The 17,139-nt window shown below is 42.3% G+C and overlaps 2 protein-coding genes across 2 annotated transcripts in view; one reads left to right on the plus strand and one right to left on the minus strand.

Annotated features, from left to right (window-relative positions):
• Positions 1-1,877: 1,877 nt before the first annotated feature.
• Positions 1,878-10,199, minus strand: dcp1a (decapping mRNA 1A). Its single transcript, XM_080470513.1, has 9 exons — positions 10,024-10,199; positions 9,704-9,744; positions 8,707-8,834; positions 6,280-6,346; positions 5,774-5,912; positions 5,346-5,441; positions 4,339-4,908; positions 3,988-4,209; positions 1,878-3,826 (listed from the first exon to the last, which is right to left on the minus strand). The coding sequence occupies exons 1-9, from the start codon at positions 10,153-10,155 to the stop codon at positions 3,746-3,748; spliced, it is 1,476 nt and encodes a 491-aa protein (XP_080326639.1). The 5' UTR covers positions 10,156-10,199; the 3' UTR covers positions 1,878-3,745.
• Positions 10,200-10,966: 767 nt separating this feature from the next.
• cacna1db (calcium channel, voltage-dependent, L type, alpha 1D subunit, b) overlaps positions 10,967-17,139 on the plus strand; it is a 76,760-nt gene continuing 70,587 nt past the window's right edge. Inside the window, 3 exon segments of the mRNA XM_080470517.1 lie at positions 10,967-11,094; positions 14,964-15,429; positions 16,011-16,116. Coding sequence (XP_080326643.1) covers positions 11,061-11,094; positions 14,964-15,429; positions 16,011-16,116 — 606 coding nt within the window. The 5' untranslated portion in view covers positions 10,967-11,060.

Below are 17,139 nucleotides of genomic sequence, written 5' to 3' on the forward strand. Positions count from 1 at the left end.
CTTCATTGCAACCACACGGGGGCGCCAAAAAGCCTTATCTGACACGGTGGAGAGGGCGGGCGGAGGTAATTGGAAATGTTTTTCTCCCTCTTCTGCAAGGTGCGTCCCCCTCACCGATTGCGGTTGCCCACTTCGCCCATAGCAAAATCCGCCACTGCATAATAATGTATTCGACTTGTTTTGTTTTCAAGACAAGTTGTGCTCTCTGACTACGTATGCTGACTAGAATTAAAGCTGCATGTCGGAATGTGTCGCATGTCCAGGTTTAGCATATGCACGCCTGTTTTCAGCAGGTGGCGCTATGCCCGATTGTTGTAACCAAACTTGAAGGAAGCTGAAGAGAGCTGACCAGTGGACCTTTCTCAGCCTTTCTCTGAAAGTGAACATCAGTCTGATGATGTGAGTATTTCATATGTCAGAAGGTCAGAGACCAGCATACAATCTCTTATGCAGAAGCCTTAAAGAAAGTGGAAATGCCTGGAGCCTCAGGTCCTGGTGGGAGAACGCTGGTGGTGCCTGGGCAGCAGCATCCTCATGTTCTCTCTCGAGGCAGGAAATTGTGATCAACAAAGAGGCCCTCCTTGTATTCATGGTTGATATTATTTATGGTGCTCAGGAAAGGAAATTATGTTTGTGGCTGCGGCAGCAGGAAGATTTCTAGGAGTAAAGAATGACTCTCCATAGACACTTCATGCTTATATGAGGGTAAGTCAGGAGGTGGCAGTCCAGAGGTCCAGCAGTCAGTCTGACAGAGGATGAGGAAGGCGAAGACATGGATGATGGTGACTTCATTGAAGATATTGAGGACGTTTCAATTTTTCATAATGATCTGCATCCTTCAGTGGAATGCAAGAAGTTTAATAGCTAACGGACAGGAACTTAAGAAATTAGTCAGAGATTTTGATGATAAACTAGATTTTTTATGTGTACTAATTCACGGAGGGTTAAAACTGCATCTTGATTTTGTAATTCCAGGGTACATCTGCCTGCAGAAACATAGGACTGACCATTCAGGGTGGGGGTGTGCCACTTTTGTTAAGTCTGTGAATATGAATTGCCTTTTGAGTGTCTAATTGTTGCTGTAAGGACTCAGCAAGGAAAATTAAGTTTGATCAACTTTTACAACCCCTGTAAACCTTTATTATTAGCTGAACTTGAAGAGCTACTAAATAAGATTACTTCGCCTGTGATCTGGGTGGGTGACGTTAATGCTCCTAATCCCCTGTGGGGAAGTCAGTCAAGGGATGGGAATGGTGAAGATACAGCATGTATACGAGTTACAGACTGAATTGGTCGTGAGCCCTTCATGCAAGGCAACGACTGACCTCCAGTGGTCAAACTACTGAACTGCACCTCACACCTGAAACAAGTGACTGCGTGAGAAAGCGCTCGCTTGCACACGTGAAAGTAGTGATGATAAAAAAAAACAACCAAATCTGTAAAAAGTACTTTCTAGCAATATATACTGAAAGTATTTGGTATTCTTTTATACTGCATTAGCTTGCTTTGTCAAAAACAGGTACTTATTTTCATTAACCTGCATGACAAAAACAAAATAAGTGATAATAAAAAAAAAAGAACATTCTGTAAATTTAGGTGTGAAAAGTGAGTATTGTCTACAAAAATGCAGATGAAAAGAAAAATGGAGGGATTAAGCTGTAAGAGTAAAATTGCCACTACAAATACCCCTGAAAGTAAATAAAAGATACTCCATTACAGTAAGTTGAGTATTTTTGATTTATTACTTCCACTCTTGCTAATTTTACATCCACCACCGCGAACAAATAAAGAAATGTGCAAATATTGATTAAGCGAAAATCTCTGTCAGAACAAAAATAAACTTTTTTTCTTCCAAGCAGAAAACTGAAGCAGAAAACTCTGAATTGCAAATCTTTAATATCACAAAATATTCATAATAAACCAAATCACACACAATTATGACAATCTTACAAAAAGGTTATTTGCCAAGACTGTCCCAAAAGCATTTCACTGGCCCAAAGGTTAAATTATACCAAAAGCATAAAATAACCCTAAAATCTTAAATGTGCGACCAAGATTTAAAAAACAAAAAAAGAAATGGATTATTACACGGAGAAACTGTTGAATTTGCTCTGGCTGCAAGCATGTCAATTCAACCAGGGTAACTGAAACACATAAAAAAAAAAAGTCAAACATATGTGTAATTTGAAATAATAGCAAGAATTTAAAGAAAAAAGACTGCAAATGATCGCAGATACATTCAAACAAGAGAATTGAATTCTTGTTTTGTTATCTGAAGATGGTTTACAGTAAAACAAACTAAATTGTATGACGCAGGAATCTCAGATGACGCGACTGAGATGATAAAACACGCTGGCTTCCCTAAACTGACTTTTCATTGAAGTGCACGTGGCTGAACGGCTTGCTTTTCCTTACATTTAAGTTACTTTCCTGAAGTCCTGTAGCTGCCGAAGCTTAGTGCCCCTCCAAACCTCTCAAGTCTTTTCTTGGTGTGTGAGCGGCTTCCACGCTCACTCGGTGCTGCACACAACCACGAGGAGTGAGATGTTGTTCGTCCTGCTCCCCCTGCCGTCAGCAGGCTTCACGGTTCTGTGCTGCAGTAGCATTATACTGCAAAAACTGACTGAAGGCAAAACTACAAATCTTGAAATTTAAACTGATCATTGAGCGTGGAGGGGGTCCAGGTAACTGCAGCCAAAAGCACGTCGGCTAAATATTTAGACCTTTTGGTATGGAAAAGGGCTAAATGTAAACAAGAATCTAAAATGAAAAGCAATTTATTTACTTTCTTGCTCATGATATTCAAATTAAAGATGAACTGCAGGTTTACATAAACATAGCTTTATAGTACCATCCTAAAATATCCCAAAATGCTGGTTTTCCCTAAAGGCTTTGCGACTGTCGTCTATTGCACATTCACCTGCGAGGACATCGAGTATGGCGAGCTCGGCTGGCGGGAGGAGACACAAGGAGGCGAAAGGACGAGGCGACGAGGCGCGACGGCGGGAGGGTAAGGTAGCAAAGAGCGTTTGTGAGTCAGTGGAAACGTGTCACAGCCTGCGACGATACCCTAAAAACAAAGAGGCAGCTGAGCGGGCTGAGTGGTAGTTTTTAAGTTCTTAGCTGCAAGTGCTTCTCAAAACAATCACACAAAGTTATTTTCCCAAAAAAGGGCAGTCGAAAAAAAAAAAATAAAATAAAAAATACAACAGGAAAATCCTTGACCAAACTCCTCTAAACACAAAATGTAACGACTCGTCAGCGTCTCAAGCTTATGCTTCAAGATGAGGTTCAATACATGAGAAACAACCAAAAGAGCTGACGGTGTGTCTTTCTGCCACACTGCCAGCAGTAAGAAAGAAAGAGGAGCCGGGAATCCCCCCAAACTAAAATGTCAGCGCTCCGAGGGTCTGCTGGGATTTGAGGTCATTGCGGCTCCTCCATGGCGGTCCTGTCCTCCAGAAAATAAAAAACATCCCACAGATAAACGCTGCCAACACGCAGTCTGTAGCTCAACAATGTTCAAGGTCAAAGTGGGAGCGTCTGTCTCACCCGTCTTATTCTCAGCAGAGGATGTGATCCTGGTTAGGATGACGGCACAGCATCGGGAATCAAACATCACCATGAGAGAGCACACTGTGGTGTGCAGAGCTTTCAAAACCACTTTAGCGCTCTTCTTCTACTTTGGTTTTCTTCTGGTCTTTCTGGTGAAGTCTCAGCACGGACTGTGGTGATGGGAGACGGACTAAAGCTTCATGCTGCTGAAGTCTTTGGAAAGACTCTGCAAGTACGCGTCATGAATGGCACCGAGGAAGTTTGCATCATTCTAGATGAAGAGGAAACAAACGAGACGAGTCATTAAAACATTTGACTTCAGGCACGAGGACCAACATTTCATTAAAATGTACGACTTTCATTGCATCTGCAGAGTCTCGAACCTCAAAGTGAACAAAAGGTGAGGTAATTCACACGCTCTCCTTATTGTACCTTAATGAGGTTTATCAGAGTCTCCTGGAGCTGTGTTTTACTGCAGGGGGCTGGTGGGGGCTCCACGCCTGCTGCAGGGGGGTAGGAGGGCTCGGAGGGGGCGTGAGGGGGGGCTGCTGCTGCTGCTGCTGCTGCTGCTGCTGCTGCTGCTGCCGCCTTATTGATGGACTGCTGGAAGGCACTGGGGGAGAGGAGCAAGGAAGCTTGACTCATGGTGGCAGCCTGAGAACAAACAAAGGACAAAAAACACAGATACAATCAATGAGTTTGACTTCAGGCCACTTTGGGAGAGTTTAGGGGAACATGAGAGACTAAACTCTGGTGAGGGAGTCGGGAGCAACACACACTCACAGGAACAGTCTGGATCAGGCTTGAAGGCTGAGAGAAAACATCCATCTCCTTGCCAGGCTGGAGAAGCGGTTTGCTCATGGGCTCGTGGAAGCTGTGGGGTGGAACCAGCGCGCTCGGCAGGAAATTGGGGCCGAGGATCGGCTTGTTGACGTCTGAGTTCAGAGGTGGTGGTGCTTGTTTGAGGGTGTTGAGGATCTCCTGGCCCAGAAAGGCCGCCGGAGGAGCTGCAGGAGGTGGGCGGAGCTCTGGACCAGCTGGAGCGACCACGAGAGGCGGGACCGAGCAGTGAGGCTGGTGGTCCGGCAAGGGGACCCCCGAGTGGAACATGGGAGATGGGTGGATGGCGAAGGGAGCCGGGAGCAGGCGGGGGGCCTGGTGCAGCTGAGCGGATACTGAATCTGGAGGAATGAAGCGAGGGCTGTGGTGGGCCGCAGCAGGATACGGCTGCTTCTGCATGTAGGCAGTGGAGGACGTGTTGTGTGCAGGCATCATGGGGAGGGGGGGCTCCTTCGGGAGAGACGTGCCAAAGAGCTCCTCCACGGTGATCTGCTTCACCACCGTGCGAGAGCTCTGGATGGAGTAAAAACATTTTTTTAATGAGGCAAAGAAAATCAAGACTCGTCAAAGCATCAATAGAGTGGATCAACAGTTTGAGTTAAAAACAGTACAAACCGACAAAGCAGCCATCTATATAAAATAAAGAAAGGAAATTAAGGGAAAATGCTCCACTTTATAAGGAACCTGCATTTGGCATATTTGAAATCCACATCCTCTACGTTTCTCTTGGTCATTTTAAGATGGGAGTGTTGAAAAGACTCTCGTGAGCCTTTTGCCTCATCTAAAAGTCTGCAGTGAACAAACAGCCCTAGAGGGTGAGAAGGAGCAGGTTTCCATGTTTGTATGTTGGTTTCTTTTAGCTGGAAATGCCCATGATGAAGAGAAACCTGCTCCTGCCGCCTGGGTGTAAACATCTAATCACTAGTAGCATGTTGAAGCGATGTACAAACCCTCTCAGGCTGCGATGTGTTGTGGACGCGCTCTGCAGCGCCGAGAGCTGCTTTCACATTCTGCTCTGTTGATACATCGGCTTCACCCGTCTGAGACTGGAAACACAAACAGGCACACATCCGACTTTCAATAAGACATTTTAATGAAACAAAGCAGAAGAATTAATCTGTGGGGTTTTTTTTGTTTTTAAGAGCAGCAATTTCTCATGTGCCTGTCAGTGATTATGTTCAGTTTCAACAGAAAATAAACACAAATTCCTCAGATGTGGATGTTTTCAATCTGCTTTTACATGTGATTTAAATGTTTCTGCTTTTCATTCACTTTGCAATGAAGAATTGAAGTACTGATCCACATTCCAGAAGATTCTCATCCGAGAACCTAAATAAGACGCAGTGTCTCCATTATGAGAGGGTGTTTATCTCCTCACCCGCTGGTACTCCTCCTTGGCTTTGCTGAGTAGCTCCAGGATGTCGATGGACCTCGGTTCTGACACTCCGTTGGTTTTCCCGGCCTCGGCTCTCACAGGTGACTTTCTCTGAGCGTGGTCCGCTTCTTGCTTCACAATTCTGTTAAAACATGATTTACAACATGACATCTAAACACCTTCATAGTGTGTGGCGACACACATTTCTAAATCTTAACTCTTTAACATCCTCTGGAAGAAAACAAAACTTAGCTGCATTAAAAAAAAAAAGATTTAAGGACATATTCCCTCCAAAAGACTCAAATCACACCTGGAATCTATTATCAAATAGAACTAAACTCTTTGTTCTTGACTTTGTCTTTTAAAACTGAGATTTTCAAAGTTTTAGTAAAATCAGAGACACAAAATTTACTAAAATAAATAACATTAAAAAGGGTTCAAACTAAACTTATTAAAATTTGGAATTACGTGGCGAGTTAATAATAGAAATAACCCGTTGGACTACTTACTTGACCATCAGCTGAGCGATGCGCTGACAGTCTCTCTTGTCGTAGAACCAAATGCTATAAATACCCACTGTAAGAAAAACACACAAACACTGTATTTCACATGTTGCAGAAACAGCATTACACAGTCCTGACACATAATAAACATATGTACAAAGCAACAGGACAACTTTTGATCAAAAAAAAAAATTGGGAATAATTATTTCAATCTCCACAATTTTGTAAAATAGTACCATCACAGTTAGTGAGAATGCTGAGGTGTGTTAGTCTGTGGGTTAGTGGCTGTTTCTCTGTGTTTGTCTTGAGATAAACTGCCTCCTATAAGTCTCAGTCCAATAGAATAGTCCAGCATGAGATTTGCTGAAACACCAACCTGACCTCCACTGTAATATATAAACAGTCGTTATTTTCCTGTTCATTTGTGCTTAAACTTTTAATTTAGACTAACTTTGTCCGAACATCAAATTACCTGAACAAAAGCCTGTCAGTGTGAAGAAAACTTACATCGACTTCTAGAATCCCCTCAATAAAACCAAAGCAGAAAACTTTAACACCAAACTCCTCAGCAGAAATGACACAATACAACATTTAAACAGACAAACGTGCTTCATCTAAAAAGCTAAAACGATACTGTTGAACATCACATTGCGTCTGTGTGATCGAATACTGGCGTATTCAAGGTCCCTCAAGAGGCCGTGGTAACCTAGCAACCAGAGTGTTTGCCTCCCTGCTGCGTCTCCTGCGACCAAAGGGGAATACGAAGCGGTGTAAACAAGTGTGTGTGTGTGTGTGTGTGTGTGTGTCTGAGTGCACATCTCTCTCCGACAGTGCACTTTAACTCCGAGTACCCTCGTCAGCCTTAGGCAGCGAGTACATCGGTACTCAAACAACTCAAATAGCTGTTAATTATCGGCATCTCTCAGAGGAAGCCGTCCTCCCTGCGCTGGACTCTTTACTCCTCATTGAAACATCTTTCTGCATTTTGAAACATTTCTTTTAAATGTGGACAACTCTTCCAATTCTCTGGTACAAGGTGCTTCACCGGAGCGCAATAAGACACTAACTGCATGTGAATGGATGTTTGCTCATCTTCTTCAAGGAGAAGAAACAAATGGACTGAAGAAAACCTGATTGAGTGAAGATCAACAATCAAAACCAACAGCTGGAGGAAAGCCCAGCAGAAGAACCGACAGACTTTTTCACCTATCATTCGATCTACAACTCAACATCCTTTTGTTGCTTCACAATGATGAAAGCAGCTCTCAGCACAGAGTGAAGCGCCAGGAGAAGCAGCTCTTTCCTGAAGACCGACAAGACGTCACATCATGTCTTCCATTCCAGGCAGGCTGATCGGCAAACCCAGTCCCAAAGGGGAGCAGTCCACTCTGACGTTGACTCTGGCGATGCTCTTTTTTCTCATCAGCAAACAAATGGGAAAACAGTCAAATTCCTTATTCATTGCCTTGATGAAACTGGTGTTCAGACTTCTAATAGATTACCTGGGAGGCAGCGCAGTCAGCTACTTTCTGAAAATCTGAGGATTTGGATCTTTCTTCACGCTGAACTCGATTCATGCAGCTGCTCACTGGATCAGAACATTTAAACACCTCAAGTACTCGTTCACTAATTTCACAATATCCATTGTTGCTCCGATGCAGAGCGCCAACTGTGGACACACCGAGCTGAAGCCATCGTGAGGCCATGAGCGACAAAGCTTTCCTGCTCAGTGCTCCGCGGTGCCAGAATGATTTCAAGCAGAAGGGACGAGAGCTCGTCCAGAAAACACTGGGGCGGTGTTTCCTCAGCGTGTTCAGAGGTATGGTGATGCCCTGATGTGTGTTTCAAAACATAATGAGTTCTTCAAGTAGAAAAAGTAACTTCCAATTCGCAGAAAACATATATAAAAAAAAAAAAATATATATATATATATATATTTTTTTAGAATTACATTAACGGTGGAAAAGATGATTTTCATGTTTGTTGCGTGTGCTTTTTCATGTGAACAGTTCAGTTTATATTGGACAAGTTTTTGCATCTTTCAAAAACTGCAGTCGACTCAGTTTTGAAGGACTGAGACACAGGAGACTTTATCTAGTGGAAACAGATCAAACTGATGGGAGTGCAACACAGCTTTTCATTCTTCAATGACATAACATGACGAATTATATTTTGCAGAGTGAATTTTGAAATGAAGTTGCGAACAACTGGATTGTTTGAGCTGGTACGATAACAAATGCTCAGTAAGGTTTTCGTCTGTCTAAACAGGCGACAATTACTTACATGTAAAACATTTTAGTGGCTCAAGACTGAGCCACTAAAATGTTTGATCACAGCCATTTAATGAAAAAAAAAAAAAAGATCCTGGGAATATGTATAACTCCAGCGTGTTATAGGAACTATTTCAAAACTTTTAATGATAAAAATACTCACAGTTGCCATTCCTGTATAGCAAGAAGGGATCCTGCAGCTGGAACTCGAGGTCTTTATTGATCGGCTCCACAAGGTTCTCTGTACTTAATCGATTCATGATGGTGAAGCCATGATGAGGAGAGGCAGACCTTAAAGAGGCACATTGGTTGTGTGTCTTACCACGGGATAAAGAAAAGCACAAATATTTACTCCTGCAAGAAATTATAGAGTACTGGATTGTTTTGGATTAATTTGACCCATTTAACTTCTTTAAACACTCCGAACAGATTTGTCCCTTTGGTTCAATTTACAAAGTAGAACAGACTTTCTTCATGGTCATCCATCTCCTATACAGCTTTTATCCTGTGCTGGTTTGCGGAGTGATGACACCAATCCCAGCTAACTATGGGCGAGGGAAGGGCAGTCCATCAGACAAGGCACCACACACTCACATTCACACAGAGGCCATTTAGGGTCAATTAACCTGACTCACATGTTTTTCAAATGTGGGAGGAAGACGAAATATGCATAATCATACAAACTCTTCAAATAAATACTGATGTCAGCTGTAATGTTTTCTTCTTCGCTATATGAACTGAATCGGCTTTGCAACATTCAGCATGGATGAGTCTGCTTGAACCAGCTGCCGCATAGAGACAGTTTGTTTTGTCAACAGAAACCCATGCATGAAATGTATTGCCTGATGTGTGTAGAGATGCGACTCAAATGTGTTTACTTGGTTGATATGGGGCGAAACAAAGTGAAAGTGACCGCACAACAGTAATCGCTCCAAAAGTACAATTTTAAATTGTGATATTTTCCAAGTGTTAGAGGCTTATTTGATCCCATAAATGATATGCAATCCACAAACAAAAGCGACAGCTGTGCAGGAAGCGCTAGCGATGTTTGTTTACAATCCCCGCGGCCTTCACACGTGCGCAGACAACACTGAAACAAACAAACAAACAAACGCAGCGTGACCGTGTCAAACTAATGCGAGCAGTTCGCGTGAGCTTACCTGGAGTAAACAAACAGGGTGCCCTCGATTTCAGTTTTCTCCTGAAACGAAAAAGTGACATTGAATCAGATACCGGAAGCCCCCGTTAAACTAAAGCTGCTAACTGCAGTTAGCACAGCTAAGAAAAACACAAGGATACTTTAATAAATGTAGACAATCGAAAACGAAATGAAGATTGAGTAAAAATTCAACACATGTTAGCAGAATCTCGAAACAATAGTTTTAAAAGAAGAAACGGACTTCCTTGTGGGTTTGTTTTTATTGCAGAGCTAGCATGCTAAGTGGCTAGCAGGTTTTCCGTCTTCCTCGAAGTCACTCACCCACTCATTCGCCTTGGAGTTGAAGTTATAGAGAGCCACCTGTCCAGTGACATCGAGCAGCTTGTTAATGTACGGGTCTTGTCCCTGGAGAGCCGCTAAGCTCATGAAATGTCCAGCGTTTGCGCTCTCCATCTTAGATTGTGATTGTTGCTTCCACACGGACCGGTTTCTGCGTACACCTCAAACTTCCGGTGGAAAACAGCTAAAGAAAAAATAAAGTTCCGGAGAGATTTTAATTTGATCCCCTCTCGAAATAATCTGAAATGTTTTTTTTTTTTAGATAATTTCCAATTTATTAGAGTGCTTTAAAACCGCAGCTGTTTTTGTGGTCCACGATTTCAGCTTCAGACGGCGTTTTGTCGGAAACATAAATTAATATAAATAAACGTCTTTTTTTGTTTCCAAGTGGAAACCAACCCCAGTCACCATACATTATTTTACAACTGTACCTACATAAAAAAATACACATAATTTAAGGAAACATTTTTTTTTTAGGGAAAAGTTTTACGGCGGAAAAGTATCGATTAAGACCACATTCAACTTTCAACACTTGCTGTTTGTAATTAAAAAAATTTTAAGTAATATTATTTTATTCCAATATATAAAAAAAACATGTAGCTACACAAACAAATGTGGATTAGACCTTTGAAAACATCACATGAAGTTTGTGATTTCTGTTTATGACATTTTTCAACTGAAAATACTTGCCATGTTAATTTATGACTTTTTGGAGTTTACAAACCCTCGCCAAAATTGCTCTTAAACAATGAATAGTACTATATATATATATGTTCCTCTTTATCAATTAGAGCTGTAGCTGCCTACCTGCCTCTGTGTAGAGAACATTGGAACTGGGATTATAATCCGAGGATTACGCGCTACTGTGAAACTGTTATCCTCCATACAGGCCCAGGTAATCCAATCACTGGTAACCTTCCAGCTCAGTCAGCCTTACCAACTCAGTTTCTGTGAAACTGCCGCGGAGAGAGGACAGAAAAACGGCGCTATGAGGCCAGAGAGAAGAGCCAGGTGACAGAATGCCGTTCATTATAAGGGGAAGGCCACTGAGGGGTAAGTGCACGGTGCTGGGGGGGCTTCAGGGGGTGTGGGAGGGGTGATTTGAAGGGGGACCGGGGCTTATCCTACAGACTGGAAACTACCTGAAAGGGAAAGTCGCAGTAACTATCATAGATCTGCTTTGAAGTCGTTTTCCGCTTATAGGCCTGGTTATATTTGCGCTATAAACTGCGACTTTGACGTTTAGTTACAATATAAGAGGATCACTGCAGATTCAGACGACAGGGCTTGTGTATGGCCATTTTAAAAGTAGACTGAAGTACCGTTCATGAAGAGGCACACATGACCAATGGAAAGTTGGCCAAACTGTAATTTAGGATGTAAATGCAGGATACACTGCTGTGCAGTTTAGCTTCTTTTAGTTCCAACGATGTGAGTTCCTTTAGATCCACGGTGATATGAAATGGAAGGAGCAACATGTTTATCAGGGGGTCAATCTGAAATGAATAAATCTTAAATTGTCATATTTGCATTAAAAGTGAAATAAAGACACTAATAAACACGCGTAGCCTAATTAATTGATGGCACTGTTGCGTGCTGCCAGCTACATTTACAAAGACCAGTTTTGGAAGAGGAGGACTCAATTTGTAGGCGTTTCTCATAGTGTTTGCATCGCCTTGTCACGTTCTTAATTTAGTACCGGACAAACACTGCTAATGCAATTTATGCGACTGGATTTAATCACGAAGCGACTCACTCGCAGCTGTTTACTGTCATCTGCACTCTTCTGTCGAAGGTTTGAGGATGGGCAATCAATGAATTATTGGATTGATCTGTCAAGTTTTTTTTTGTTTGTTTTTTTAAAACTCTAATAACAACATTTGTTTGTAATCATTACCAAAACCTGTCGGTGTTAAGTTTGGCGTTGCTGGAGATGTTTTAGTCGCCATAAGGCGCAGCAACAGGTGCATTTCCAGTTTGCGGCTCTGTGTGAAGTGTCGTCTACATGGTTGCTCAAACTGGTTTCCAGTCCTTCCAGTGACGGACAGCAGTGGGTTGACAGAGAGTGGGATCTGGTTCTGTGGCTGCTGCTCCTGCTGCTGCTGCTGCCCGCGCGTCCTCTCGGATGCGCCGTGGATCTGCACGCAGACACCCGGATGTGGCGAAAATGTTTGGCTCTCCTCTCAGGGTCTGCGCTCGGAAAACATTTTATAATTCAGGTTAACACCGTCGACATCTCTGGATGATTTCTCCAACCATGAGTTGGGTTTAAATCGACTCCTTTCGATGTGGATTCGAGGATGCAAGAAGCGGATGAACAGTCTGAAGGTAAAAACGGTGCGCGGAGCGCAGCAGCGGAGTTGGAGCGCACCGCAGCGCCGAGCGCCGAGCGCTCGTTTGGGGTCTTCTCTGGATGTTCTGCTTTAATCCCTGCTGTGATTATATGGGCCGAGTCGTGTCTGCTGCGAATATGCTTATTCCCAAACTTATCTCAGTGCACAGATTGTGTATTAATGCATTAAGCGCTTGTTGAGAGCAATTCACTCGGGGGATGACAGTAGTTATAAAATCCACTGGGAAGCGAGTTGCGGCCAGTTCTGCGAAAATGGATGACCGTGTTCGGTCTACTGTTCTGGTCAAGTGGTCGTTTTAGAAGCGTGTGTCAGAAGGTGGAGGATGCTTTGTGTTTTTGCGCCCTCCAGGATGAATTGAGTGCAGTCTAACTTTTGTATGCAATTCTGCCAGTTTATGATAGAAGTTTCCAGTTGTAGGAAGTGGCCCCAATACAACATGTGGTGGTTTAAAACAAACCCAGAGGCAACAGTTACCCAACATCATGTGGCAGATGTCAGAACAGCAGAGATAATTCCTGTTCCATCTCATACCTCACATGTCAGCCAGGTCATTTAATAAGATTTTTGGAATTCTGCAACTCCAGTGTTGCTTTCTTTCAGGTTGAGGGTGTGGCTGTCTTCATTCTCCCAGAAATTATAAGCTTGCGTTGAAATTGTGATTAATCTTCATTCTGTGTGATCGGACAAAGTTCAAGTTCAATGTAAGGAAAACTTGACGATAAGACATCCATTTGTGGTGTTTTGATACCTCATGTTTTAGCACGGCATCTCCACCTTTCAATTAGAGAATCAATAATTTCTTCATATTTTTTTTAATTTCATGATCTTGAATGAACAAGTTAGAATCTTGTTCCAGTTTTTTTTTATAACAATCACTTATTCTATTATCAGACTCATTTTAATAACTGTTTCATAGTATTTCTTTACTTTCATTGTGTTTCCTATGCTGGTATTGCTCACATACACTCACTTGTGTGACAGTTTGAGTCCAGTGCCAGAGCTGTGTAACTCTGCTCAGTAATTACTGGACTGTGGTTTTTGATGTGAGTCTGTTGCAGAGCTGCACTGTATCAAAGTGACTGTGTCAAGGGCACTGTCTTTTTCACTCATAGTCTGCATTGATTTGAATGACTCTCCCTGTTGCTCCCATTCATGCAGGCTGTCCTGCTCTCTCTCTCTCTCTCTCTCTCTCTCTCTCTCTCTCTCTCTCTCTCTCTCTCTCTCTCTCTCTCTCTCTCTCTCTCTCTCTCTCTCTCTCTCTCTCTCTCTCTCTCTCTCTCTCATTCCTGTTCTTCTCACTACTCTGCTGAGCAAGTATAGGTGTACAAAATGTGACACATTGGTAGATTGCAGTGATCCTACCTGTATACATGCCAGGGTCAGTGGCCTGTTGATGGATATCATATGTTTTTGTACATCAAACAAAAAAAAAAATATATATATATATACTTGTCAAATGAACATTTGCACACAAACTAGTTTGTTATTTCAAACTGAAATAGACACCAATGAATTTATGAGAGACGCGTGCAATCTAACCAGACTCAGTAAAACTAATCTGTGATGAATTGTTTCTTTACACGGGTGTTAATTTTCATTTTTGACTAACTACAGAAATATAGATGAAGGGTAGATGACGTCAATATGGCTGCTTTTATTAGCTCATTTTAAGTTAGGAGTGATAAATTGTTCATGTTGTGTCATGCTGCCCCAAGAAGTAACAGGAAACCTTTGAACAGAAATAAAACACATAGTTGAGGTTTGTGAAAACAACCGTGTTACATAAGCTTCTCTGCTGAGACGGTTTATTTTTCGATGATCAAATCGAACTTAAACTCAGGACACATCCTTGGCCCAGTTCTTCCCAAACTCAACTTCTGGTCTCTATTTAGCAGTATCTGCTCATGCTCAGTAGATTATTGTTGACTTAATTCTTATACTAACGTCCTCATGTAACCTTTGCTGAACAGCAGCAGACATCCCTGCAAAGATCTGAACCTATTGTTATTTCCCTTCAGAAATATTCTTCAATAGGGAAGCACTTTGAAGGAAAACAATTAAATACGGTTCTTTGGTTTCATGTAGACAGGAGAATATTATATTTGAAAAAGCTACTTCATCAATCAGTGGCACAAAACACATCAGGTAAAGTTATTCTAAACTCGTTCAATTAACTTTTAAACTCACACATGTATGCATCACACCAAGTTTCTGGTCAGATTCCAGATTTTCAAAATACAATATATTGTTGTAAATGGCAGATCATATTCAATAAATTACATTTGTTGATGGGTACTAGGTAGAGGATGTTACTTTGAAAATACACACACAGTGAGTCTCTGCAAGCAGATCTGAAGTAGTTATTATGGTCTTGCATTTAATTAGTCTGCATTATGTCATTACATTTATCACATTGATTTCTATTGAAAGATGAGGTTGTGAATCGTTGTGTTTTGCTGTTTGTACAAAACCCACCCTTTGTAAGACAAACATCAAATCTGTTTATCGCACAAATGTGTTTTACTTTAACAGTCGTAACCCTGTTCGCCTCTCCTCCTGCCTCCCCAGGGGCACAGTATGCCAGCAACAGAAGGACCTCTCCCTCCGTTGACACCTCGGCGCTCTGGTCAGAAAGCCACACCCGTCTGCACCAGCTCCACACACCAGATCCCCTGCAAGCTCCCGCCAGCACTGGCAAGCCCGTCGGCTCCTCTCATGGCCTCCTCGGGACCAACAGCAGTGGTCAGGGCCCAGGTGGCACCACCTCTGTCAGCCCAGTCCTCGCTTGGCATGCTGCCATCAGCGCTGCTCGCCAGGCAAAGGGTGAAACTGCAAAGCCCGAGATGAGTTCACGGCCCTCCGTTTGCACCACCGGACCGGCTCCTGTTGGCTCACTGGCACAGAGGAAGAGGCAACAGTATGCCAAAAGCAAAAAACAGGGAGGATCTACCAACAGCAGGCCGCCCAGAGCTCTGTTCTGCCTCACACTCAACAACCCGATTCGCAGGGCCTGCATCAGCCTGGTGGAGTGGAAGTATCCTTTAGCCCTGAGACACAGACACAGGCTGAATGGCTGGAGAAGCAGGTGCTTGAATTATGGCAGTGTGTATTTGTATGGAAAGATTTTCCCATAGATTAGTCGGTGGATGGTTGGGAGGGAGAGAGTGAGTCAGTCAGTCGGTGAAATAGTGAACCTTAACTTCATTTCTGAATTGGGCACTGCATGTAGGCTGCCAACGCTGCACTATAAATAGAAAGTAGGCTTGTTTAAAAGCTCACTCGGAGAAAAATCAAATGCTCGATGATTGGTTGGGTTGATGGGCGAATGGATAGATGGTCAATTGAATGAAGATGTTGATAACATGAACAAGCACATACAATTTCCAGGGAAATAAAGAAGCTTTAACTTTATGTTCTCAGTAGATATTTAACGCTTCTTAAATAATATTTTTAGATTGCAGCCATTGATTGTTATGACACATTTTGACATTTCACATAAGCACATCTGTCATTATAGTCAAACAAGGCGGACTTTAAGAATCTTATTTTATGTCAATAGTGAACTTAATAGTTATGTCTCTCTTTGAATTCTGTTCCTTAACTGTGACTTTTCAGACCCTTTGATATCTTTATACTTCTGTCTATTTTTGCTAACTGTGTGGCCTTAGCCATCTACATCCCCTTTCCTGGAGACGACTCCAATTCTACCAACCAAGAACTGGTGAGTTGTGACAAAGTTCTAAGGAGATTTGCTGGAATAAGTTTATTGACACCGCGGTTCAGTGTATGCCTCTTTTTGTAAGTGCTGTAGAGGTTGTCATGGTGTAAAGATTACAGGGGTTTTGTTTAGATTCAACATGCTGTACAAAACATTGTGATTCGTTGTTGCTGGGATCAGCTGCTCAGTAAAGTCGTGGTTAGTACACTCGGGTCACAGAGGTTCAAGTTCAAACCCGTCAGTAGAGTTTGTGTGTTGACTGGTGAGTCTGAATAGTATGTAGGTGTGGTTGTTTGCATCAGCTTTGTGATGGACTGTTAAATTATCTGTAGTGTCCCTGCCTCTCACCAGCTCCTCTTGAGGAAGTGGCTGTAGAAGATGGAGAGACAGATTGAGGGTTTAAATTAGAATTATATTGGATAAAAAGAAATATTGACAAATGGTTGATTTGAAACATTTTGATTTGCCTGGATTAGTTTCAATATAACATTTATTCATGCAGCACTTTGTGTCTTTATGACAAGTGCTTCCATGCTTACTCTTGGATTCATGTCACTTTCTGAGCTTTGTGACCTGGTGGAGTCATCAGTGGATGGTCAGTTCGCCAGAATGTGTAAAACGATGGATTGTTTCTCGTCAACTTTGTAGTTCACTCAGCAGTTTCACTACTCTCATGCTTGCAGATCTGACAAAATGCTGCTGCATGCATGCAAGCAAACTATGAATCACAGAAATGGTGTGTGTTCCACCCTGTGTGTAACCTGAAGAGAGTGAAAATAATTATATAAAATCTGACATCACAGAAGAGCACGTGGCGTCTCACACTTAGGTAGAAATGTTCCTTTGATGTCAGACTTCATGCTAATTACACATTTAAAGATTGTTCTGATAAAAGCTGTGGAGGTTCGATAGGCAGGTTCTTGCATACGTATATACCTGCAACTAGCATGTTTTATTACTCATCCCGTTATTCATTAAGCTCATTAAAAAAAAAAAGCATTTTTTAATATCCCTGCATGACTTTTA

The sequence above is a fragment of the Lipophrys pholis genome, assembly GCF_963383615.2.
Source record: "Lipophrys pholis genome assembly, chromosome: 8".
NCBI classification, from domain to species: Eukaryota; Metazoa; Chordata; class Actinopteri; order Blenniiformes; family Blenniidae; genus Lipophrys; species Lipophrys pholis.